At 40.6% G+C, this 26,849-nt stretch overlaps 2 protein-coding genes across 2 annotated transcripts; both read right to left on the reverse strand.

The window, feature by feature from the left end:
• Window positions 1–881: 881 nt before the first annotated feature.
• On the reverse strand, window positions 882–12,325 carry LOC148885147 (ras-related protein Rab-37). Its single transcript, XM_089019377.1, has 9 exons — window positions 11,847–12,325; window positions 10,023–10,133; window positions 5,560–5,601; window positions 3,759–3,825; window positions 3,574–3,626; window positions 3,013–3,078; window positions 2,388–2,444; window positions 2,212–2,288; window positions 882–1,665 (listed from the first exon to the last, which is right to left on the reverse strand). Exons 1-9 carry the CDS (start codon window positions 11,955–11,957, stop codon window positions 1,560–1,562), a joined length of 690 nt encoding a protein of 229 aa, XP_088875503.1. The 5' UTR covers window positions 11,958–12,325; the 3' UTR covers window positions 882–1,559.
• A 982-nt stretch (window positions 12,326–13,307) lies between these two features.
• xylt2 (xylosyltransferase II) lies at window positions 13,308–26,810 on the reverse strand. Its single transcript, XM_089018766.1, has 11 exons — window positions 26,532–26,810; window positions 24,059–24,602; window positions 23,055–23,230; window positions 21,601–21,803; window positions 20,830–20,910; window positions 19,765–19,981; window positions 18,807–18,983; window positions 18,466–18,722; window positions 17,581–17,776; window positions 16,260–16,593; window positions 13,308–15,496 (listed from the first exon to the last, which is right to left on the reverse strand). The coding sequence occupies exons 1-11, from the start codon at window positions 26,661–26,663 to the stop codon at window positions 15,174–15,176; spliced, it is 2,640 nt and encodes an 879-aa protein (XP_088874892.1). The 5' UTR covers window positions 26,664–26,810; the 3' UTR covers window positions 13,308–15,173.
• Between the last annotated feature and the right edge of the window lie 39 nt (window positions 26,811–26,849).

The following is a 26,849-nucleotide window of genomic DNA, read 5'->3' on the forward strand; positions in this document are numbered from 1 at the left end:
ATCTAAGCGCCTTTCGAAACTCTCAAGTTGACTTTACAGTCACAGGAGAAGTTTTTTTTCTGTGGGTGAGCAGCAGCTGCTAGATAGATAGCTAATACATAGCTAGCTATTAGATAGCTGGCTAGCTAGCTAATAGATAGCTAGTAGCCAGCTGGTAGATAGCTATTAGATAGCCATTAAATAGCCAGCCTGAGAAAGAGACTGAAAGGAATGATGGAATCTAAAATATATATTTTTGCTTGTAAATTCCGTTCAATCTAAGTTATTTAGCTAGCTACCGAGCTATCTATTTGCTATTTTTAAGCTATCTATTAGCTGGCTGGCTGACTAGCTATATATCTATTAACTATCTGGCTAGCTATCTAATGGCTGTCTCGCTGGCTACTAGCTATCTAGCTATTAGCTATCTAGTTATCTGTTGTTTTTGACGTTGACCAGCGCCTTCTTGAAGGCGCTGGTCAACGTCAAAGTTTTTGCGAACTATGCTTGCTTAGTCAGCAGCCAATCACAGCGTGTGAAAATGGTACTGATTACAAACCACTTGTGACAAGAGCATACTGGCCAGAGCTAGCACACAGTATTGCTAGCGAGCTACATTAGCGTGTCGATTTAATAGTCGTTTTGTCAACCCAAAATGGCTGAAGGAGGAGAAGAAATGGAGATTTGGAGATACTGTTAAAGCCATTTTTAAGACGGGCTTTTCAGGAAAAAATGGAGATCATGAAGAAATGTGGGTCAGTTATTTTCTGGCTAACGCTAACCCCTAGTGGACTTGTCGTAAATCCCACCATACTTTTTTCAGTCAGGATTGATTCAGACATAGCACTACTGAAGGCCTAACGATGAAATCCAAAACTGTAGAAAACAGTACCACATACCTTACAAAATATACTTTATATATATATATATAGAATATGATAACAAAGCACTTTTTTCTCCTCATGGCACTTTTGTGATCACCATGACAACCCTCCAAGAAGGAACACACACGTGTGACAAGCAAAAAAAAAAACATTGAAAATGAACAAATCGTACAAATGGCGACAAATACAGTGCAATGAAACATCGATTGTTTAAATAAAAAACAAACATGGCGACGTTTTGTGAAATACTACATATGTCAACGTTTTTGAGGATTCTGGAAAGTGAGGCGGGGAAATACGAAGTAAAGCTGTAAAGTTGAAATAAAAAGGGGGCGGGTTTACAGACTCTGAAAAGTCATTCTATTTCCTATCAAGAGTCGTCTTGATTATTCTTATAAAACAATTTTTACGTTCTCCCTGCAGACGGATCTAGTGTTTTATTTTATTTTTTAATTGTAAAATCTGGCTTTTTTTTTTTTCATTTGATCACAACTGTCACCACAATGAGTACAACACGTTTCCACAGAGTGACATTCACATTTGTTTTTGTTTTCAAAATGGATGGCAATCGGATTCACTGTCATTGGCTTGAGTGGGGGAAAAGGACGCTCACTTTTTTTAGGAGGAGGGCCTGGATTGGCTTGATTTATCGCCCCCCCCCCCCCTCCCCAACCCCCGGCATCCCCTCGGCTTTAGCTACACAAGGCTGCAGCAGGCGCTCTTGTGCTTCTGTGATTCGATGTAGTCGTGGATCTGGAACTTGGGCTCGTTGGGCTGCTGGGTGGTTCTGTGCTTGAGTTCCCTTTGGACAACCAAACAGTCAGATATTGATGATGAGGATGGGGCAATTGCAAGTACCGTATTTTCCGGTGTATAAGGCGCACCCAAAAGCCTTGATTTTCTTCCAAAGGATGGCCCTGCGCCTTAAATGCAGGTGCGCCTAATATGTGAGGTTATATTGAGCCCCAATCAGGTTGGTCGGTCGGTCGGTCACCTACCTACCAGGTAGGTAGGTACCTACCTATCAACCAGGTAGGTGCCTACCTATCAGGTAGGTACCTACCTACCAAGTAGGTACATACCAGGTAGGTCCGTACCTACCTACCAAGTAGGTACCTACCTACCTACCTACCTACCTACCTACCTACCTACCAGGTATGTACATACCTACCTGCCTACCAGGTATGTACGTACCTACCTACCTACCTACCTACCTACCAGGTAGGTATACCTACCTGCCTACGAGGTATGTACGTACCTACCTACCTACCAGGTACGTACCTACCTACCTACCTATTTTTTGGACTGTTTGGGTGTTGCTAGAAGTTGCTAGCAGTTTTTCGCTTACTTTGCTATGGCGAGAAAGGCCAGTTCCACATTGATGCCGGTTTTGGCGCTGGTCTCCATAAACGGCACTCCATATTCCTTAAACACACACACACACACAAATAAAGAAATTTTAAATAAAGTATTTAAAATAGGTCTGTCTCAAAACGTTTGCCCAGATAAGACTTGAAATCTTACCTTGGCTAACTTCTCCCCATCCTCCGTCTTGACTACCCGCTCGGCGCTCAAATCTGACTGGAAGGCGGCGGGAATGAAAACAAGAAATCGGGCCAAGGTTGGAGGTCAAAGGTCATAGAGTCACAAAAGTCAGGCCACGCGCAATCTCGCCCCACGCCTCATCCTCTTACGCGGCAGCCCTGCTTGTTGTATGTCTGCCAGATAAGAGGATGTTCCCGCTGAGACTGACGCCGCCATCGCAGATGCTCTCAACACAAATAAGCCTCATTGACATGATCCCCCCGCAGAAAATCCCTCTCTCAACCACCAGAGGGCGACATGTGACATATTCGGTTCAAGGAGACTCGTCATTAGCATCGTGGAGAAAATGGTTTCCACTGGAAGGGGGGATTGAGAATTCATGCTTGAGCTGTTTTGAATATATCATGGCCTGCTTTTGTGTTTTCATACATCAAAGAGGAAAATTAATAAATTAAGAGAAAAAAAAACAGCTTCCTGTGTTCATATGTGAGCATCTATTTTTCCAAAACGTGCAAAGGACGAGTAAGCCATGGCACAGTTACCCCCCCCCCCCCCCTCGTTCCTCACGTGTGTAAAACAGTAAGTAGAGAAAAGGTTTGCTCACCTTGTTGCCGAGCAACATGATGACCACATCCTTCTGGGCATACTCATGTACTTCATTTAACCAAGCCTTTCAAGAGTGGAACAAAAGAAAGAGACAAACAAGGAAGGCAGTGATTCAGAATTCCCATTTTTAATTCAGAATTCCGACTTTAATCTCAGAACTCTGATTTTAACCTGAGAATTCCGATTTTTTATTGAGAATTCCAATTTTTAATTGAGAATTCCAATTTTTAATTGAGAATTCCAACTTTTAATTGAGAATTCCAACTTTTAATTCAGAATTCTGAATTTAATCTCAGAATTCCAATTTTTAATTTAGAATTCCAAATTTTAATTGAGAATTCCAATTTTTAATTGAGAATTCCGACTTTAAACTCAGAATTCCTACTTTTAACTAATAATTCTGATTTTAAAAGTCAGACTTCTGAGTCAAAAATTGGAATTCTGAGATAAAAGTCAGAATTCTGACTTAACTCAGAATTCCAACTTTTAACTCAGATGATGATAATAATAATAATAATAATAATAATAATAATAATAATAATAATAATAATAATCTTACCCTGATATTGTCAAACGATGGCTTACTGGTGATATCATAAAGCAAAAGTAGCGCTGTATTAAAAAAAAAAAAGGGGGTGGAAGACATCATGTATTTGAGAAGGAGTGCATGTGTTACTTTGTCAAAAGGTCGCTCCCACACACAAAGGCAGTATGAGGAAGTAGACGAAAAAAAGTCAAGGTTACCTTGGGCATCTCGATAGTAGGCGTGTGTCACGCTTCGGAATCTTTCCTGGCCGGCTGTATCCCAGATCTGAAAGCAGACGCATAATTACACAGTGACGCTGAAGAAATGCTACCACGCTCAACAAGCCAAACCGCAAACGACCAACGGAGAAATAAATGTACCAGGATGGATCACAGACATCACAGATTGTCCATTGTCCAAATCCAGTTCAAGGCCAACTTGTTGACATCAGTCTGCTAAATGGACCTTATTTTTTATGTTATTATCACCGATGAATTCCATTTCACTTCGTAAAAACCTGCGCTGAGATATGAAGATTTCCACGGCTATATAAATGATAGAGATTAGACAGAATAAGAAGTTATCATATTTAAAAGTTTCCTGCTGTTATATGCTTAGTCAACATGTGTGACTCAAATACACAATTGAAGCACAGACAACCTGGGGTCAATCTGAGGTCAACAGACACAGTCTGTTAAACTGTCATCTTTATCGAGGAGATCTGGCCTTGGATAGAATTTAGGACTTGGGAAACTCTTTTATCACAGAAGCAATTTACGACATGAAACTGCTACACAGGAAAAAAAAACATGCAGGCTGATATTTTTAGTCAAATGCAAAACACCAATAAAAATGATTTAAAGTGTCCCAAAACTGCCACCAAATGAGCTCGAAACTGGGTAGATTCAGAAAGTCCCGCCCCCTTGTTTGTGACGTCACGCCAGGATACTCCTTCACAAACTGCCTTGCTCCAGAATCAAAACAATGGCTTTTGATTTGGAGAAGATGCTTTCTTGTTCCTCATCCAGTTATGAATATGATTCAAATAGTTCTGAAGAGGAAAGCATAAATGTTTGCAATCGATTAAAGAAGTCCTTCCGTATCAATTCGAGCCGTCTGGACTCCAATGTAGCGCCCAGAAAATGCACAAGATGGCGCACAAGCTCTGTTGGAAATGGACTGATTTGTCCGCTGGGAATTTGTGTCAACTTACACCTTCTTTATGCGTGTTACCGCAATTAGCTGCAACGATTCACCATCGCGTTATTTATGTAGTTTTCCTTCTAATTTCGCAATCACCACGATGTTTTCCGACGAAAAAAAATACCCAAAATGCATTGTGTGTCGCTTTCTCGGTCAGGGGCGTTCCCTCCGTGACGTCACTTAGGCCATCGTCATCAACTCGCAAACAAGACTTCATGAATATTCAGCGCGAGTCTTAAAACTTAAAATATAGCTACAGGTAACATCCGACTTACGACCAGCCCGACTTACGACCACCCGCACTTACGACCACAACCTCCAGACCCTATTTTTAACATTTTAAAGAGGGGGAGTTTCCGAGTCATTTAGCCTCCGAGTCTCTATTCAACATTTTGAATGGATTTCGACTTTCGGAATGGTGGAAACTCGGTCGTAAGTCGGATGTTACCAGTATATGCGGTGGAATCTTTGTAAAATGCGCTCAGCAGAAGTCATTTGAAGTGATCTTTACAAATTATGGACGCAATTTGTCATCGGTTGTCCTTTAAAGGCTAATCCAAATCAATCCAAATGCGGTTTCGCATCCTTCTACCACACAAATGATTTCAAGCCTCCGCGAGCGTCAAATTCAGCATGAACGGCAGCCGATGATGCAAGATGTGAAGCAAGCCTGGCAGAGACGAGAGGTGAAGCCTGCAGCTACCGCGGAGATATCTCATTCCGTCACTTCCTATTGCCGTTCCACAAACAAATTATGAGGAAATGCGAGAAAAAAATTGGATACGGGCGATCCACGCAAAATACGCACTCGCTCACCTGGAGTTTGACTTTCAGGTTGTCGACGTCCACCACTTTATTCTGAAAGGGGACACGAGCAAGAAGAGACGTGAGACATGCATGGCGGGACAGAGCGCGGTTGGTATGAGGAAATGAATGACGGCAGTTTGAGGGGACATTAAAAAAAAAAAAGAAAAAAAAAAGGTGCAGCATGTGGCTAATGATAAGCGACAACTACAAGTGGCTTGGAAAGGTTGCCAAGGAAAGTTAATTGCAAAAAAAAAAAAAAAAAAAAAAAAAAATTGGCAGTGAGAGAGGACAATGAGCTAATATATCAACTGCCTCCTACTGTTCATTTCCTGCTAACTCGCACAAGGCGGAAATCAGATTTCCTGGGCAAAGTTTGGTCCAAAGCAGTTGCAAGCTAATCCAGACAAAAGCCAAAATAAAATGACACAAAGAGAGAATATTTACATTTTGACCGAAGCTTTAAGGATATATTATTTTTTTTAAGTAAACAAAAAAAAAATGAAACCGTTATAACTCCTTTTATAATTTTTTTTCCACTTAAAAAAAAGCTAATTTGACTTTGTTCAAAGATAGAGCATTAAAACCATTTTATGGCTTCAATGCATTTTGGAAGTCGTATTTTGTAACGGAAAAGAGAGATATCTCGCTAGCTAGGTAGATAGCTATCTAGTGCGATATATTGTGTTGACAGATATCTAGCGAGCTAGATAGCTATCTATCTAGAGATCTCGCTTTTTCCGTTACTAAATACAACCTTCAAAGATAGATAGCTATCTAGCTATCTACCTAGCTATCTACCTAGCAATCTAGATAACTACCGAGCTATCTACCTACCTACAAAGCTACTTAGCTACCTACCTAGCTATCTACCTACCTACCTACATAGCGACATATCTACCTACCTAGCTAGCTATCTACATATCTATCTATCTAGCTACCTACGTAGGTAGCTAGTTACCTAGGTAGCTAGCTAGCTAGCTAGCTAGCTAGCTAGCTAGCTATATAGCTAGTTATAAGCTATCTACTTAGCTTAAAGTTAAAATGGCCTTCTGGCCATGTGCAGTCAGAGACATTTTTGTTACCATAACCATCACTGTCAGAAACCGATTCACAGATAATCCAAGTGTGAATATTAATGGCGGACCGTCAAGGCCTGCAAAGCCTTCTCCGCTACCCTAAAAAATATACGGAATCACGGAGTTGTTAATGATATTTAGTCCATGAATTCTTTCTTATGAAATCTTTCCAAATTCTTCTGGAATCATTCCAAATTGGTAAATATGAATAAGGCTCCAAAATACACGTGTTGGACTGTGGGGTGTCGGTCAAGATATGTTCAGACCTCACAGAGGCAGCAACCTGGTGACGACTGTGCTATGGAAGAATGGCCACGGTTCAACCGTGCATTAGTTGCCATGGCTTTCTACCCCCCCTCACCCCCAAATTATGATGTGACGGGAGCCTGCAAGCTGAGTAACCGCTACAAGGAAGCATGCTGAAAATAGACCAGCCATGTTACACTGCCTGCCTTTTCATGCACAAATAACAACCTCTGCACTCAACTGTTCTGTGTCGCCCCATCCTGAACGCACTACCTGTTGCTTTGCCTCCAGTGGTGGAGAAAAAAAAAATCCTGCGTGGATGATAATAATAATAATAATAATCATAATAATAATAATCTATTTCATTTCTAAGCGCCTTTCAAAACTCTCAAGGTCACTTAACAGTCACAGGCTAAGTTTTTCTGTGGGTGAGCAGCGGCAGCCACACGCTCCAGCATTCACTCAACCCGGAAGTTACTCAAATAGATAGATAGCTAATAGCTAGATAGCAAATAGAAAGCCATCTAGCTAGATAGCCAGCTAGACAACAAATAGAGAGCTAGCTAGCTAGATCAATAGCCATTAATAATAATAATAATACTACATTTCATTTATAAGCGCCTTTCAAAACTTTCAAGATCACGTTACAGTCACAGGCTAAGTCTTTTTGTGGGTGAGCAGTGGCAGCAACACGCGTTCACTCAACACGGAAGTAACTCAAATTGATAGAAAGTGAGCTAGCTAGCTAATAGATAGCTAATGGATAGCTAGCCAGCTAGATAGCTGTATCGCGAATAGACAGATAGCGAGATAGCTAGTCAGCCACCTAGACAGCTAATAGATAGCAAATAATAATAATACATTTCATTTATAAGCGCCTTTCAAAACTCTCAAGGTCACTTTACTTTATTAAATTTATTTAATAAATTACGGTAAATTATAAATATAAATTAACATTCCATATCTCCTTTTAAGGTGCGTGTTAGCCAGAGTGCCATCTTCTGTGTGCGTGATAGCTTGCTCTCTTTGCCATCCATCCAGCCATCCAGCTAGCTAGCTCTCTATTTGCTATCTAGCTGGCTAGTTATCTATATATTATTATTGTTATTATTATTATTATTAATAGCTAGCTATCGATCTAGCTAGCTAACTTTCTATTTGCTATCTAGCTGGCTAGTTATCTATCTAGCCAGCTATTAGCTATATATTAGCTAGTGAGCTAGCTTTCTATGTAAATATCCGTAAAGCTCCATCAGACAGGCAATCGTTACGCTCCCTAATGTCTCTCTCGGTCGAGACAATAGATCACTCTGGCTAATGCAACGCAATTTCCATCCCGTCATCGTCTCGCCATTAGCCGGCGTGTTTTGTGCTGATTGGATGGAACAAAAAAAAAAAAAGGTTAAGCGAGTACGCTATAAAAAGAGCGCTTTTGTGTTGACGACGATGGAGCTGTGATTCAGATTTCAAAAGATTCTGCGAATGCACCCTGAAATTTGCTGGATGATACAAATAATGTCGCGTTGTTGCTAGCCATTCGTTGCGAGGTTGCGGACAATTTAATGGGCCTCCCGTTCAATTGCAGAAGATACAATCAAGACGTGTGCCTGCGGGTTGCCATTGAAACACGATAACGGCTTTGAGTGAGAAAGACGAGATCATCAACATTTTATATGTACTGTACGTATAGATAGATAAGTAGCTAGGTAGACAGACAGACAGATAGCTAAATATTGAGATAAATAACTAGCTAGATAGTTAGCCAGATATCAAGATAAATAGATAGCTATATAGTAGCTAGCGAGATAGCTAGATAGCTAGCTAGATATCAATATAGCCAGATATCGAGACAAATAGCTAGCTAGATAACTAGATAGCTAGCTAGATATCGAAATAGAGATAGCTAGATAGAGATAAATAGCTAGCTAGATATCGCGATAAATAGCTAGCTAGACACTGTAGATAGCTATCTAGCTAGATAGCTAAATTGGTAGATATTGCGCTAAATAGCAAGCGAGATAGCTAGATAGCTAGCTATCTAGCTATTGAGATAAATAGCTATCGAGATAGCTCTCTCTAGCTAGATATCGACATGGCTAGCTAGATGGCTTGCTAGATATCGAAATATATAGCTAGCGAGATAGCTAGATAGATAGAGATAAATAGCTAGCTAGATATCGCAATAAATAGCTAGCTAGATGCTGTCGATTGCTATCTAGCTAGATAGCTATCTCGATAGCTAGATAGATAGATATGGTGATAAATAGGTAGCGAGAGAGCTAGATAGCTAGCTATATATCGAGATAGCTAGATATCGAAATAAATAGGTAGCTAGATAGATAGCTACATAGATAGCTAGCTAGCGCGCTAGATATCGAAATAAACAGCTAGCAAGATAGTGAGATAAAAGGCTAGCTAGATATTGCGATAAATAGCTAGCTAGATGCTGTCAATTGTTATCTAGCTAGATAGCTATCTCGCTAGCTTGCTAGCGAGATAGCTAGCTAGATAGCAAGATAGATAGCTAGATGTTTTTAGACCAACCTGAGTGGCTGCATCGGATCAGCAAATATTTCATATTTTCTGTCAAATCTGTGATGGGTTCTAATGTCATAAATTTGCCAATCGATCAAGGCCATTGACCCCATTGACCGCATGTGCAAAATAAGACATAAAAGCAAACGCAAGTCTCATTCATTCCCGAATTATTGTTCTTTTATTTCTCGATTGCTTTGAAATATTTTTTTAAAGGGTTTGATTGTTGATGCCCTGAAATAAAATGTCAACTATGCCCCATGGCTTGATGCATGAATAGAAAAGACTACAGGCCAAGATAGTCAAAGGTCAAGGCGGGTGGGTGCGATAAATTAGGAGCATCACCGGCGCTGTGCAAAAAGGAGACGACGGCGTGGGCGTGCGTCCATGTAAGGCGCAGCCGGCGGATGCTAGCAACACAAGTGGGCGGAGAACCGCCAGCATTTGTACATTTGGCGCCATCGTCACACGCGAGGTGATAATTGGCACACTTAGCAGTGGCTCGCTCTTTGCTTTCCAGTTGTCAGAGGGACAGAGAGGAGACAAATGTGAAGAAAGGTTGCCAGATTGTTTTTTTTTTTTTTTTTTTTGGGGGGGGGGGGGGGGAGCTCTTACCCGAAAGTCTATTCCAACGGTAGCAATAAAGTTGCCTCCTACAAACGCCCCGTCTTTAAATCGCAGCAAGATGCACGTCTTTCCCACGGAGGAGTCTCCCAACAGCATCACCTACAACAGGAAGGGGGGAGGGGGGTGTACAAAAGTGAGGTTTTAATTAAACGCCATAAGGTGTCAAAGTAAAAGCCCGGGGGCCAAATCTGGCCCACCACATCATTTTACTCGGCCTGCGAAAGCAAATCAAGCATGTCAAGTGCCATGATGGTTGCTAAAGTAGCTAGCCGAACCCAAACGGTTCAGCTGGCTACCCATTAGCTATCTAAATAGCTGGCTAGCTGATGTCTTTCCTGACTCAAATAGCTATTAGCTAGCTAGCTGGCTGTTTGAGTCAGGAAACATATTAGCTATCTAGCTGGATTTTAGCGCTAGGCCTTCTGTAGTGCTATGTCTGAATCAATCCAGACTGTGCAGTGATTTACTACAGGTTCACTAGAGGGGAGCATTAGCCAGGAAATAACTGACCGACCTTTCTTAATAATAGCTATTAGTTATCTGTTAGCTAGCTAATCTCACAACCTAGCTGGCTAGATAGCTATCTAGCTGGCTACTTTGCTACATATCTATTTGATATCTATTTGCTGACTCGCGATCTCGCTGGCTACCTAACTAGCTATCTATATGCTAGCTATTAGCTAGATAGCTAGCTTTGTATCTATTTGAGTTACTTCCAGGTTGAGTGAACGCTGGCGCGTGTGGCTGCCGCTGCTCACCGGACAGAAAAACGTAATTGCTATCTATTTTCTGTCTATTAGCTATCTAGCTGGCTAGCTATTATCTATCTGGCTATCTATTATCTATCTATTAGCTAGCCATTAGCTAGCTGGCTAGCTTTCTATCTATTTGAGTTATTCCGGGTTGAGTGAACGCTGGCGCGTGTGGCTGCCGCTGCTCACCCACAGAAAAACTGATCCTGTGACTGTAAAGTGACTGAGAGTTTTGAAAGGTGCTTAGAAATAAAATTTATTTTTATTATGATTATGATGATGATTATTATTATGATTATGATTATGATTATTATTATTGCACAATGAGCGGCTTTGGAAATACCAAGACTGTTCAGGAGGGGGTGACTGTTTTGTCAGACAAAAACCCTTCATAATAAAATAAAAAAAGCCAAATGACTCAGAGGTTTTATAAATGGCTGTAGTTTGATTGCCGTTATTATAATATAGCTGTACTTCGCGGATTTTCGCCTATCACGGGCGTTCCTAGTTCCCACACACCGCGAAAAACGAGGGATTACTGTACTAGCTATTTGTTTACAATTGAACGCTTGCAAAGGCGCAGGATTGCATTCAATCAAAGTGATAGCTTTTGTTTTTCGCTATGTCTGCCAGTAGACAAGGAAAAACGGCAAACTTCTCTCATTTTCACGCTCTGCGTGTGGAACTAGCACAAAACGCCTCGTTTACTTCCTTATCGCGATCCGCGTGAAGTTACGATTCACTTCAACTCACCGCGGTAATTGCTGGGTGCAATTTAACTTGACTCTATTGTTTGAGCATCTCGACAGTAATAGGTGTGTCTTTCCTGGTTTTGGAGAATAGGGAGGGGTGCAACAAGTACACCCTTTACAAATATTTGTATCGGTATATGTGGACAAAGTATTTGGTAAAGGTTTACGATTTTACACGAGCTAGCTAGAAATGCCCATTTCAAACTTTGGGTTTACACGTGAACAAGGTACAAACGCAGCACGTCTTAGCTTTTATAGTCTTTTGCGAGCACCGCATTAACATGACATCGGGGGAAAAAAATACACACCTTGAAGGCAATATCATAATACTCGTTGATGGAAGCGCATCGCTCCAACACATATTTGGACGTGCCGTTTCTGGACTGCTTTCGAGTCAACGATGGCTTCCGGGTGGACATCGCGTTGACAAATGATGCGTTCACGGACCCAAAGCCAATCTCCTCCGATATTGTCGTCCAGTAAAGGACGCACACGGCGTCGTGCGTGGATCGGTGTGTATCTTGGGTGTCGACCTCAGTCTCGGTCTCCTCCAGTTTCCGATCCCTTTGCTCGCATGCTGCGCGGTCCCTTAAAATGATAATCACCAGGAAGGGAAAAAAAGGGGCAAATGTGAAAGAAAATAAACCCAAAGGCGAATGGGGCAAATTCTGAAGAATATTGCTTCGTTATGAAAGCGGAAAATGACACCCGGGCGGAAACATTTCTCTGCTTTGCATCTTGGCGTGGGCAGACGATGTGAATTGAAGTGAGCACGGCGGCAGTGAGCGAGTGCGGGTGCGTGCTCATACGCGAGCGTGTGTTTTCATGACTGAAAAATCATCTGGCCCAGCCTCCAGGCTTATATTGTATCCAAAAAACAGCTGCAGGCTTTAGATGAGACGATAGCTGACTCATCCCTGCCACAGGTGTTGTCTATATACCGTGCAATAGGCGCTTTGATTTTTTACTGAATTCATTTGAACGCCCCTTGTGTTGGAACATTTCATTCATGAGAACAGTGTCAATTATCACCTTTCATGGGGTATTTCTGCCCTACATCGTTTTTCTCTCTAATTTTTCTTTATCTATTCGCTAGGTATTAGCTACCTATTCGTTAGCTATTAGCTATCTATTTGCTAGCTATTAGCTATCTATTTGCTATGTATTAGCTATCTATTTGCTAGGTATTAGCTATCTATTTGCTAGCCATTCGCTATCTATTTATTAGCTATTAGCTATCTATTTGCTAGATATTAGCTAGTTATTAGATATCTATTTACTAGCTATTAGATATCTATTTGGTAGCTATTAGCTATCTATTTTCTAGCTATTAGCAATCTACTCGCTAGGTAATAGCTATCTATTCGCTAGGTATTAGCTATCTATTCACTAGGTATTAGCTATCTATTCGCTAGCTATTAGCTATCTATTCGCTAGCCATTAGCTATTTATTCGCTAGCTATTAGCTATCAATTCACTAGCTATTTGCTATCTTTTTGCTCGCTAGCTAGCTTTCTATCTATTTGAGTTAATTCTGGCTTGAGTGAATGCTGGTGCGTGTGACTGCCGCTGCTCACCCACAGAAAAAAAAAACCTATCCTGTGACTGTAAAGTGACCTTGAGAGCTTTGAAAGGCGCTTATAAATGAAATTGATTATTATTATGATGATTATTATTATCATCATCATCATATGAGGGAAGCAGCTAGCGTGACGGTGGGCGAGTCTTGCAAAACAAACTCTTGATGGCTGAGTAATGAAGGCCAAAAATTCGGTGTCTTTTTTATTGATTTGTTGGAGACATACGGTGGACACAAACGAGCCTACCCAGAAGACCTCCACAGAGTACCAAAGCAGAAAGGACGTAATACTCAAACTCCCCATCAAAATAAAACCAGAGAAATTAAATCCGAGAAAATAAAATCCATGTAGCTAAACGACAAGTTTTGATACAAGTTTAAAATTGAAAAGACGCACTTGTTCTGAAAAAACAGCAAAACGTATAAAAATAATATCTGCACTTTTTTTTTTTACAGACGCGGGGGGGGGGCAGCTTCACTGAAGCAACTGCGCCGTGCAAGGTATACAAGGTCACTTTAAAAAACAAAAAACACCATTTTGAAAAACAACAACAATGATATGACGTGTGTTAAAATGTCAAACAAAGATGGCAGAAATTGCACATTTTGGGGGAAACTTCTGTAAACAAAGTCATCTCAGTCAAATAAAGGCAGCTTCGAATTAGCGTTTGTGAATTCTAAAAATAGACACAAAACAAAAATAACATAAAAAATAAAATATTAAAATAAAATACAAAATACAATAAAATAAAATATAAAATAACATTACATAAAAAAGAAAAAATAAAGTAAAATAGAAAATAAAATACAATCAATTAAAATAAAATAAAACAATAAATAAAATAAAATGAAATAAAAAAATAACATGAAAAAAATGGCGTATAAACGAAGATAAAATAAAGTAACATTAAAAACAATACAAAAAAATAAAGTAAAATACAAAAAAATACAATAAAAATATAAAATGAAAGTACATTAAAAAAGTAGAAAATAAGATAAAATAAAGTAAAATTAAAAAAAGGAAAAAAGGAAACACACAATAAAATATAACATAAGATTAAATCAGAAAGGACGAAAATAAAATAACTTTGAAAATAAAATAAAATCAATTCAAATAAAATAAAATAACAAATAGAATAAAATGAAATAAAAACTAAACACACACACAATAAAGTAAAATAAAATAAAATCAATTCAAATAAAATAAAAAAAATACAATAAAATGAAATAAAAAAATGAAATAAGAACTAAGATAAAATAAAGTAACATAAAAAATACAAATACAAATAAAATATAAAATAGAATTACATAAAAAAACTAAGATAAAATAAAGTATAATAAAAACTAAAATAAAGTAAAATAAAAAATACAACAAAATAAAATTACATCTTCTTTTTTTAAATCCAAAATAAAATTAGATAAGATAAAATAAAATCATACAGTGTTTACCCTGTCTGTTCACGGGGCTTGTAGTGTTACTTTTTAGAGTGGAAAGCAGAACACACAAAAAAAAAAAAAAAAAAACGACATTGGCTTTGAAATGAGAACAAAGTTCTTCCACAAACAGTGGTTATAAAAGAAATAAAACCACATTTTCAGATCATGAATAAATCTTCTATGTTTGCAAAGAAGATGATTCAACATTTGCGTCGTGAGTGACCCACAACGCTTGCAAGAACCTTCCCATTTTTTCCCCTCATCGCAACGCCATCCACTGAATTTTGCGAGGCGTTATAGTGCACTTTGACCTACCTGTTCCACATTTCCCAAATAAAATGCTTCAAAATAAGCAATATAAACACCACCCCACACGGTTTTGTTGATGAGATGAGAACGACAACAGGGCAGGAGAACGGCGGTTGAGCTCAAACCACATCTTGGCCGTTTGCAAAGGGGGATGTTTGTTTTGTTGGTCGACTGGTCTCAGAACCGCGGCCGTTTGTCAGCAAGGATTTTTTTTTTTTAAAATGCGTACCATCCTGCAAACCAAGAAAACTTCCCTGGTTCGCAGTCGTCAATGTGCAAATTTCCAGCATTCACCTCCTCCTCACTGTGGCTACCTGATTCTCCCGTCGCTTTTAACCGGTCCCAGTTCAGACTTTGGATCCGGGGACAGGGAACTCCACGTGGTTTTGGAGCACGGCACCAAGGCGGCGCAGGATGACGTCCTTGTGGCGCACACGTCGCCGATCGCCCAGAAATTGGCCACGCTGCGGTCCACCCAGGCTTCCAGGGGCGGGCCCACCAACTTGGCGTTTCGTTGCGCTTCCAGCATGGCGGGCTCCTCGGGCGGCAGCTTCAGAATGGAACTCAACTGTTGCAAGCTTTGATCCAGATACAAATTTCCTGGCGGGCCTGCGTGGAGCCAACTGTCCTTGTCTGGGTTTGAAAATTAGAAAGTAGAAAATTATGTTTTTATGGTGACCTGGGAATGGATTATTCTCATTTTAATGGTTTCCTATGGGAGATTAATTTTTGGGACACACACTTTTCGCCTTACACACTGTCTGGCAATCAATTAAGTTTGTAAGCCAAGGTATCACTGCATAGGGAATAATAATAAGATGCTCCTGTAAATAACATTCTGCCATCTTGTGGTTATTCTTTGAACTTCAGTTTTTACTGGACTGGAACATCGTGTTTCGCGGCTTTCCCAAAAGGAAAACATTTTTTCTCAAATGATTGCATCATTTCATGTTAACCAGAATGTACACGAGAGATATATCGATTTGGCTTTTTTTTGCGAGATTTCATTTGAGCCCAATAGACAGCAATTAATACTAAAATATTTATTTTTTAAGAAATTAGCCACATGTAGCATTTTAACATAGCATGTTTTGCTGAGAAAACTGATGGAGATACGGGGCACTATGTACTTGGCTATCTATTAGCTATCTATCCAGCTAGATAGCTATCTATTAGCTAGCTAGTTAGCTGGCTATCTATTAACTATTTATTAGTTAGCTGGCTGTTTATTAGCTATCGAATAGCCAGGTAGCTAGCTTTTTATTTATTTGAGTTATTCCGGGTTGAGTGAACGCTGGCGCGTGTGGCTGCCGCTGCTCACCCACAGAAAAACTGATCCAGTGATCCTAATGTATTATTATTATAAAAAAATAAATCAAAACAAAACAAGGCTCACCTTGTCGCAGTGGCTCCTTATCTTTGAAGCTCAAAGGCACCACGAGAAAATGAACTTGGGCCACGCGCTGCCACTTGTTCAGCACACGCACCATCCAAACGCCAGGCCGTAGGGGGCGCTGCAGCGGTGGCTTGTACTGAGTGTATTCGGCATCGGCGTCCACTGTAATGTCGTAGGAGGTGGCCACCACCTGGGCCGGGTCGACCCACACGACAGTGGCCGTCAGATTGGGTCCTCGGGCCCATTTCTGAACCGCAAGCGGTTCATCCAAAGGTCCGATGATCCCGCCAAAATTACGAAATACTCTTTCTTTTGGATCCCATTCTGTGCCGATCTGTTAGGGAAAAGGATCAAAGGTTTTAAAATGGCGGACCGTCAAGGCCTGCAAAGCCTTCTCTGCTGGCCTAACAATATCTGAATCACGGACTCATGTGAATTCTATTTTGTCCATGAATTCTTGTGAAATAATTCCAAATGGTCTTTCAGCTTCTTTTCAGGGTCAGAAATCGAGCTGGACGCCTTCACAATCAGTTCTGAAGGCCCTGGCGCATCAAATGTGTCAATCAAACTGTTGCATTCACCAATCAGATTTCGAGTTGGCCACCCCAAAAAAGGGTACCAACGCCTTCTTGAAGGCTCTGGTCAACGTCAGCGTTTTCGCAAACCATGATTAGCTAGTCACAAGCCGCTTGTGATAAGTGCATACTGGCCAGAGCTAGCACACTGTATCGTTAGCGAGCTGCATCAACAAATATAATGTTGTCTTGATTTGATAGCGGTTTTGTCAACCCAAAATGGCCGAAGGAGGAGAACAAATGGATTTGGTTGCTGATTTACTGTTCAAGCCCTTTTCAAGAAAGAAATGGAAATAATAATAATAATAATAATAATAATAATAATAATAATAATAATAAATTTCATTTCTAAGCGCCTTTCAAAACTCTCAGGGTCACTTTACAGTCATATGATCAGTTTTTCCGTGGGTGAGCAGCGGCTGTCACATGCGCCAGCGTTCACTCAACCTGGAATACCTCAAATAGATAGAAAGTTAGCAAATAGATATCAAATTGATATGTAGCAAAGTAGCCAGCTAGATAGCTATCTCGCCAGCTAGATTGCAAGATTAGCTAGCTAACAGATAACTAATAGATAGCTATTATTAAGAACTTTTATTCCCTCTAGTGAAGTTGTTGTAAATAACACCACTTTTTTCAGTCTGGATTTATTCAGACATAGCACTACTGAAGGCCTAGCGATAAAAATCCAAGACCCGCCACCGCGATTTATAAATACGTATGTATCCCCTAATTAGTGTGCTCACCTCAATGTTTTTGAGCCTTTGGAACTCCTTGAGATTTTTCTCAAGCACCAACGTTGACTGGGGCACAGCCCACGTTTCGATTGACTCCTTGACCTTTGCTCCCACAGCTTGGACCTCCTGACGTATCAAGTAGCCTTGAAATCGGTCGTCATAGAAGTACACGTGCACGGACGAAGGGTAGCCGATTGGTTCAAACCTGTCATATCATAAAAAACACATTTCATTTATAAGCGCCTTTCCAAACTCTCAAGGTCACTTTACAGTCACAGGATAAGTTTCTTTCTGTGGGTGAACAGCGGCAGCCACATGCGCCAGCGTTCACTGAACCCGGAAGTAACTCAAAAAGATAGAAAGCTAGCTAGCTAATAGTTAGCAAGATAGATAGATAGATAGATAGATAGATAGATAGATAGATAGATAGATAGATAGATAGATAGATAGATAGATAGATAGATAGATAGATAGATAGATAGCAAATATATCGCTAATAGATCACAAATAAATCAGCAGCGGCAGCCACATGCACCAGCGTTCACACAACCCGGAAGTAACTCAAATAGATAGACAGCTAGCTAGCTAATAGATAGCTATATAGCTAATAGATAGCAAATAGATCGCTAATAGATAGCAAATAAATCAGCAGCGGCAGTCACACGCGCCAGCGTTCACTTAACTCGGAAGTAACTATAGAAAAATAGATAGAAAGCTAGCTAGCTAATAGATAGCTATATAGCTAATAGCTAGCTAGATAGCTAGGTAGATAGATAGCTAATAGATAGCAAATAAATCAGAAGCGGCAGTCACACGCGGCAGCATTCACTCAATTGTGTAAACTAGATGGTTAAAAAAAAACAACCAAGACACGAAACAAACCAGAAAACCTGCCTGCAGGGCTCTTTTCCGCCTTGCGGTGTCGCAAGACTTTTCAAGGCCAGACGAAACAAAGACGAGTACGCGGTGAGCGCCACGTCAGTGAGCGAGCCCACGCCATCCATCTGCTCAAACCGGTTCTCCCAGTACGCCTTAATGGCAACCGTTCCTGGTGCATACTGGCCATACAGGTGGGTGTCCAAGATGTCAATGGCTTCCTGGTTGACGGAAGACTCAAATTTGCGTGCAAAGAATGTCGGTCGGGACAATTGCTGTGGTTTAAAAACAAAAAAAGAAGAAGAGGAGAATCAGTGGGAAGGTCAACGCTAGTTTTGACTTGCGCTGACTCGCTCAACCTGGATGCGAATGAGATCTTGGGGTTTGAAGTCATTGGGGGAGCAGCCGCACCAATCCACAATGTGCTTGTATTGACATTTACAGCCCAGTTTACGATTCCAGTTGGTCACGCGGAGGTTGTTGTCCACCAGGCTGTCGCACATGTGACTGTTTGCCAGCACCGTGTGGAAGAAAGACTGAAAAGAGAGAAAGCGGAAAGACAAAATCGTTATGATAACAGTTGGCGGACTTGGCAAAAACTTTACAAACCGCAAAAATAGTTTGTATGCCAAGGTAAATTACTTTATTGTTTTTTTTTTGTATTTTACTTTATTTCATCTTATTTTTAATTGTTTTAAATAATTGTATTTTACATTTTATTTATTTTACTTTATTTTTTGTTTTGTTTTTACTTTATTTTATTAGTTTTTATCTCATTTTATCGTTTTAATTTTTATTTTATTTTATTGTATTTATTTTATTTTATTTGAAATAACTATTTTATTTTAAATTTTATTTTAGTCCTTTTTTATTTAATGTTTTATTTTATTTTACTATTTTTAAATTTATTTTATCTTATTATATATATTTTTTAATTTATAGTGTCATGCAAAAGCCAAAGGTTTCTTCAGCCGTCATCTGTACTTCTTTGAAGGTGTCGGACGTTTCGCTTCTTATCCAAGAGGCTTCGTCAGCAAACTAAAATTTGCTGGTAGCTCTGGCCCTAAATTTCTATCCCTACTATTTTGACTTATTGTTTTTTATTGGAAACTGTCATTTCCATGAATGAACCCTAACTCGTAATGGGATCATGAAAACTGCATTCATAACGGCAAAACCGGAGTAGTTGTCAGGTATGCAAAAGCAATGGCGGGCCGTCAGGGCCTGCAAGGCCTTCTCTGCCCGCCTAAAAATATCCGAATCACAGACTGATTATGGCAATATCAGAGGGTCAGGGCCCACCTCGGGCCGACTCACCTCAGCGGGGAGCAGAGTATAGGAATAGAACTGCTTCAGCCCCGAAACCAAGTCGTCGTGGGACTGGATGACATACTCCACAAAGCGGCGGGTGAGCGCAAACCAATCCGAGCCTCCTGACACTTCCAGGCCCTCCGGGATGTTGCGCTCGCCCAGGCGCCACATGTGGTTGTCGCATTCGTAAAAGAGGCGATCGAGGCCCTGCTTCTTAATAAACCTTGAACACAAAGCAGACAAGGTCGATTTGTGAGTGATTTTCGTTCCCCATCATCATCATCCCCATCATCCCCATCATTATTGTTCATTATATTATTCTTAATTATATACACCGTTTGATTCTACAGTGATACCTTGGCTTACGAACTTAATTGGTTCCAGAAAGTGTGTGTAAGGCGAAAAGTGTGTATTCCAAACATTAATTGCCCATAGGAAAACATTAAAATGAGAATAATCCGTTCCCAGGTCCCCATAAAACATAATTTACAACAAAATAAGTATTAAAACTACGCGCAATATACCTTATTTTGTGTATAATAAATGTACTGTATATTGTACTTTATAATAAAGTTGTTTTATTTACCTTTGTGTGGAATGGATAGCTGTATCAAGGAGCTCTGGGTTGTACATCTTAGAAGTTGTGATATTGCAACAGCAACAGATCCATGAAATAAATACACTTTCAAAATAAAAGCAGTGTGCAAACCACTCATTCAAAATGTAAATTAAATCCATTACTGTACATAAAAAGCCTGTTAAACCTACCAAAATAAAAGTAAATAAAATAGGCTCACTAGCTATCTTGCTAGCTATCAAGCTAGCTATCTATTTATTAGCTATGTAGCTATCTAGCTATTAGCTATGTCCTTGAGAGTTTTGAAAGGTGTAAATACAATGTATTAGTATTATTATTAGCTATCTTCTGTTATCTAGCGAGCTAGCGTTCTATCTACTTGTGTTACTTTCCGAGTTTTGAAAGGCGCTAATAAATGAAATGTATTATTATTATTATATGCGGTTTAAAAAGGACAATTTTTTTTTTATGCATTTGACAGCAAGAAGCCTCACCTGGTGTTCTCCCTGCCGTGGGACTTGAGGAAGTTCTTGTCTTTGTGGTGTGACAAAAAGGCCACCAGCTCATCATTCGTCCTGTTGCGTAATGGAAAAAAACAAGGATGGGGGGGGGGGTTAAGTGAGGAAACTTTTTTTTTATATTCTTTGGAATGTGTTGATGATTACGCATGTATGTAAGGAACAATTTAAAAAAAATCAAACTGGACATCTGGACATTCCCATGGATGACCCCCCCCTAACCACCAGCGCTTTTTTCCATCTTAAGCTGTTGTTAAAGCGCAATATATACTGTATATATGTATATTGTATTTTGGACACCTGCCCTCATTTCATTCATTTTTCTGATGAAAGAAGAGAGTCTAAGGTTTCTTACGCTGCATTGAATGTTTATGTCGTCCTAAAACGCAATATTCTGTGGGTCCTGCAATTTGAGTGACAATGACAAAAACCCTGGCACTGGAGTGGACACATTTTTGCACATCGTCTGGCAGTGAATTTGTTAATCGCGTGTTCCAAAATGAGAAATAATAATGAAGAGAAATGTTGATTTATAGATGAAGAAATGATGCCATGCGTAAAAAAAAAGAGCAAATTTCACAAAACAAGGTCTCATCTATAAGAAGGTGGCCATTGGGGTAGGTGAGGGGGGCGACATTTCCTGTGACTGTAAAGTGTCCTTGAGAGTTTCGAAAGGCGCTTATGAATTAAATGTATTATTAATATCATTATTATTATTATTGTTTTCTATCAACCCGTTTGACCAACCTGGTAGGGAAGTCTGTGCCGCTGAGGTTGATGAAAAAGTCCCACTTCCACTCCATCAAGGTGAGAAGATCCTTCATACTGCGCAAGTACGCTTTCAGCAGGCTGGCGCCGCCCCAGATGGTCACCATCCTCCAGGGGGTCGCACGGATGTTGGGGTACTGCTGCGAGATTTGGACGACTTCTCGGTGCATGTAGCTCGAACGCTGGAAGGGTTCGGAGGATGAGGTTAAAACAGGAAATGAGAATGACAAGGCGGTTCATGTTGACATGTCATGTGGAGGTGTGGTACCATGGCAAAATGATACATATACACACACTGAATGACAAGGAAATGTTACAACGCTCTGAAAAGCTATAAATAAGTCAAAAATCTAGTAAAAAAATTAAGCGGAAAACATTTACTTGTTAAAGTGACAAGTCGAGTAAATTATCCGAAATTTAACTCGGGGAGAAATTGCCCCAGAAGGATTACGCAATAGAGGGGGACCATTTTTTCCCACTTTTTTAAAGCTGGATGAGTCACAGGATAAAAAATTGTAATTAGTTCGGGAGTTAGATTTGCTGAATTCACAGTGACTTCTTTCCAAACCTAATAGAGTGCTATTCCCAAATTTGTTCGGGTTTTGTTTTTTCTTGCCAATAAAGTGCTGGTCAGACCTCGCACAATATTTTTCTCGTTCCACAAGGGGGCAGCATTTGCCTTTTGTCCATGTTATAATAATAATAATTATACATTTCATTTCTAAGCGTCTTTCAAAACTCTCAAAGTCACTTTATAGTCAGAGGATCGGGTTTTCTGCGGGTGAGCAGCGTCAGCCACATGCGCCAACGTTCACTCAACCCGGAAGTAACTCAAATAAGATAGTAAGCTAGCTAGCTAGCTAACAGATAGCTAGATAGACAGCTAGCTAACTAGCAAGATAGGCATCTAGCTAATAAATAGCCATCTATATAGCTAGCTAGCTATCTAGCCAGATAGCTAATAGATAGCAAATGGAGTTGAGGTTTTCTGGTGTAATAAGCAGTTTACAGAAATGAATCATTTTGGGGACACAACTAGATTTGTCACAAAAAATGACGGAACCTAAGCCCTTGAACAATTTCGAAGAAAATACTCATACCGCAATCGATAGAAAACGCAATGTTTCAGAACTCAACCGGCAGCAGGTTGGCCTTTTGAATTCCAACGGCATGTGATGTGGTGGAGTCGGCTAAATCCAGCTGCTAAGAATAACTTTGCTTTATTCTAATCCCCTCAACCATGCTGTTAGACCTGTAGGATAAATGTAACCTACATCACGCCGGTAGAAACGTAAAGACACGGTTGAGCTCAGGGAGGAAGGGGGGGGGGCAGTCACAGGCCTCACTCGGAAGAAAACGTGACAAAAATGGAATCTAAACAAGACCAGAGGAATCATTTCCCTTCTGCTTTCATAAGACGGCGCCCTCCTTACCTTATCCACGTGGATGTAGTAGAAGTGATCTGCGTGGTATATGGCTTTAATGAGACGTTTGAGCTGTCGGACGGAGCGGCCGTGGACCATCAAGACGAAAACCACACGGACAGGGTCCTCCACTTTAGCCGGAATGTTGTCCGACTCCCCAAGCGATTGAATCGCACTTGATAAACCTCATGAAGGAAGACATTAAAGACAGAGTTAAAAAAAAGACAACCTGGGGTCAATCTCAGGTCAACAGACACAGCTTGTTAAACTGTCATCTTCATCGAGGTCTGACCAAGGCCCTTGGACAGAATTTAGGACTTGGGAGACTCCTTTATCACAGTAGTAATTCACGAACTTCAAACTCCTTCATAGGAAGAGCTCATTAACCAGGTTACAAATTTATCAGTTGATGGAAAGGACAATGTTTTATTGCTTACAGCTGTTTGTGCTTAGAACTCAAGAGGTGTGCGATTCTAATCAAGAAAACTATGTTTTACTAATGTATCACTTTAATTTGCATATACTCTCAATAAATAGCTTGGCAGAGGGCTGCAGAATTCAGGCGTCTGTCATGACTGGCTACGTCTCCTGCCTGCAGTAAAAGACAATCTTTCTGGGTTTTAACCTTTGTCCACAGTGTCCAATCGAACATCTCACGCCAGCTTTTGATTTCCTCCAGGAAGGATAAAAGTGGCCTTGAGGAAAAAGTGTCTTATTTGCTCAGTGAGACATAGATCTGACAGTTGTCTGCATAGCAGTGGAAGGAAATTCCATGTATTCTTAGGATAGACCCAATGGGAGCAGATATAGTGAGAACAACAAAGGTCCCAAAATTGGGCCCTGTGGAACACCACATGACAGACGGGCAGTGAGTGACTCAGAGCAGCCAATTCAGGTTTTGTAACCTCGGTAGGACCTAAACCAGTCAAGAGCACTACCGGTAATACCCACCAAGTGCTGCAAACGAGACAGTAGAATATGAATATGAGATTATGTTTTTGCATTGTCCTCACCGGGGTGGGGGCAGAATTGCGGAAGGGCAAAGGGCATGAGCTTCCCGGCTTGATGCGTGCACACGATGTTGGCGATGTCCTGGCGACACTGCTGCGAGGTAGCGCGGTGCAGGGCGGACCAGGCGTCCTTGCCTCTGATCTCGCATTTGGGCTCTAAATCCCCATTGGAGGATTGGTGGGCCCCGTCCACGCTGCCCGGCTCGCCCGCTAAGGCGGCGCCGGGTAACCGTGCTGCCATCAAGCCATCGGCGCCACCTCGCATGTCACTCAAGTTGCTGGACGGGTCATGTGGGGCGACAGCGTCCAATCCGGTGGCCGTCTGACCCCGTTCGAGGGGTTTCTTGAGCCGGATCGTCTGCTTTCCTTGCTTCCGACTGTTTCCTTTTCGTGGTGCGGCGGTTGCGGTGCTTCCCGTCCTTTCCAGCCTGCCTTTCCATCTGCCCTTGTTACTTCCAGAAAGCGGGTTGTGTCTTTCGAACAGCGTGGCGTCTCTCCTCTGGTCCAGGCTGTTGTTGTCCGGCAGTTTAGATCGTCTCGTTTTTTTCTGTGGAGGAACGCCGAGAGTGAGTGAAAGGGGGAAACCGTAACATACAAAATGGAACCTTTTCAGCATGTGTAAATATTTTGACAAAACATTTTTTTCATTCAAAACCCTTATTGGAAGTATATACTCTTTTTTAATGGTGTTCCATGTCATATTTTCATTCGGGAATAGCAGTGAATGAGTAAAAAAATCCACGTTCCACTTTGCAACAAAGAAATATTTTTAGCCTCTTGAATCTTTTCTCTGCTTTGCTTTTTTTGGTGGAAGCTAATCTGCACAAACATTTGGGGAGATAGGCGCAGCCAAAGACATAACAAGGCCAATGAATCACTGCAGAACGCTGAGCCAGCCCTCCCCAGTCCCCTGTGGCAAAGATTGCAGGGGGAGGGGGGGACCATGCGCCGGTGACGTGTTGGTGCGCATTCCAAACACGCCGGGAAAACGGCATGCAAACCTCAAAGATCGTACATGACCAAGAGAAATTCTGTCAATGAAGCAGATAATTAAACACACAATAACAATTCTGCCTAGCATCATATAAAGCGTGATGACCTTAAGATGAACAAAGAGTGGAAATGACATCATTTAATTAAAGTTTGCATTTTGTTTCGTTGGTTGGATGCTGTATCCACAAAAAAGGACTTATTCGTGTTTGTCTTCTAACACGAATAAATGAGTGACATGCTTTAGCTCTCCAAAGACGAACATCCTCATGTAGCTAACGCTTCACTTTTCCTTATCGTGCATTTGCACAACTTTTAATTAACACCACCGTGACAAAAAAAAAGTTCCGATTTCAAAAGGCGGTCTCGGCAGACTTTGCTTTCCAATTAATGAGGAGGAAAAGCATATCAGCTTTTTGGTCTTTTCAGTCCTTCCCCTTTTATGTGAAAGCTTTTCATAGAACACTTTGAGATGACTTGGTGTTATTAGGGTGTGCTTAAAATTGACGAGCATGTCGTATCGGAATTAAATTACGAAAGAAGCAAGTTTATGCAAAGCTTTTCGAGGTCAACCCATGTGAATTTGGGGATTTTGGAAAGCAAGGTTCAATTTTGAATTCTTCAGCCTGAAATTTGAGCATTAATCGTTTTTAGTGGGATTTTCCAAGCTATGCAGCTTATGATGACGTATTACACATGTTTCTCTCCATGCTGGTTCTTGAAATTTCATAACGAAAAACGGGGAAAAAATGGATTGAAGTTTACGCTCTTTTTGCTAACACTACAGTTTATAAAGGTGAGTTGTGTTTTCATAACTCATAGAAGTGCTAGAATATAGATTGTTCTCCATAACTGCCAAGTTTCAAGCAAAAAGAACCATTAGCATATATATTTCTATAGCTCGCAATTTTCTTTTCTAGTGTTCAGTGACAGCCATTTTTGATTTCTGACGAAAATCTGCCTGCATTCGATCGTTGATATTTCCTAATTCATATTTTGAATCTTTTCAAAAAAGTGTTTTCTCTTCTGTTGTGTTGAGAATTTCAAAAGCTTTCTAATGGTACCTTACTCATTAAGATCTGCCAAAAATTAAGAAAGTTATGATAGTTTAAACTGCGATAAAGAACTCGGTCACAGATTTTCATTGTTTTAACTGTGTAATTACAGGCAGAAAATGCCCTCGTATTTCGAAAATAAAAACATCCATTATTTCCTTATTATTTGTCATAGAACAATAATCTATACATCATTTGAAAGCTAACTAAATGCACTTCAATATGGTATTAGAAAATGTGTGATGAATTATTATAGTATAAGACTGAAATAAGATGACATTTTACAATATGTAACATCAATATGCTTCTTTCGCCCCTTCTCGGCTAGCTCAAAGTGACGCTGAGCTAAGCTAGCGGCTAGCGGCTGTAAATAAGCCATAAGGGAAATCCGTGTAGCATCCCGCTAAACGAACGAGCGGACCGTTGCTCACCTGCGCCTCGCCCTCTTCTAGACTTTTCAGGCTCCACACGACGAGACCTTGAATGAGGAGGATTGTGATGGCGGCGGCGATCGCTAGTTTGTATCGTCGGAGGAGCTTCTGTACTCTCTCGCTGGCCACCATTTTTTTTCTTCGACGAGTTAACTTGAAGTAGCGCCTGGAACGCGTCGTCGGTGAGGCGCGCGCCCGGTAGTCGGCCGCGCGCGCCCGTGTCTTCCCAAAGGTGACCGACGACTGTTCGGTTCTCTTGAGAATTGATCCAGTTGCAGTGAATTTAAAAACTTAAAACAAAATCAGTATGTCGTTATA

The sequence above is a fragment of the Hippocampus bargibanti genome, linkage group LG17 (genome assembly GCF_051943395.1).
Source record: "Hippocampus bargibanti isolate YZ-2025 linkage group LG17, ASM5194339v1, whole genome shotgun sequence".
Lineage (NCBI taxonomy): Eukaryota > Metazoa > Chordata > Actinopteri > Syngnathiformes > Syngnathidae > Hippocampus > Hippocampus bargibanti.

What these genes read in the sequence shown, in the direction of transcription:
- LOC148885147 (XM_089019377.1), bottom strand. Translation starts at nt 11,957, where the DNA reads ATGTCCACCCGGAAGCCATCGTTGACTCGAAAGCAGTCCAGAAACGGC. An exon ending in CCGTTGGAATAGACTTTCGG is followed by an intron (nt 5,602 to 10,022) that starts GTAAGAGCTCCC and finishes GTCCCCTTTCAG; the next exon opens with AATAAAGTGGTGGACGTCGA. An exon ending in CATCGTTTGACAATATCAGG is followed by an intron (nt 3,079 to 3,573) that starts GTAAGATTATTA and finishes CACTCTTGAAAG; the next exon opens with GCTTGGTTAAATGAAGTACA.
- xylt2 (XM_089018766.1), bottom strand. Translation starts at nt 26,663, where the DNA reads ATGGTGGCCAGCGAGAGAGTACAGAAGCTCCTCCGACGATACAAACTA. An exon ending in GGCACAGACTTCCCTACCAG is followed by an intron (nt 20,911 to 21,600) that starts GTTGGTCAAACG and finishes ATTACGCAACAG; the next exon opens with GACGAATGATGAGCTGGTGG. An exon ending in ATACTCTGCTCCCCGCTGAG is followed by an intron (nt 18,984 to 19,764) that starts GTGAGTCGGCCC and finishes CTCTCTTTTCAG; the next exon opens with TCTTTCTTCCACACGGTGCT.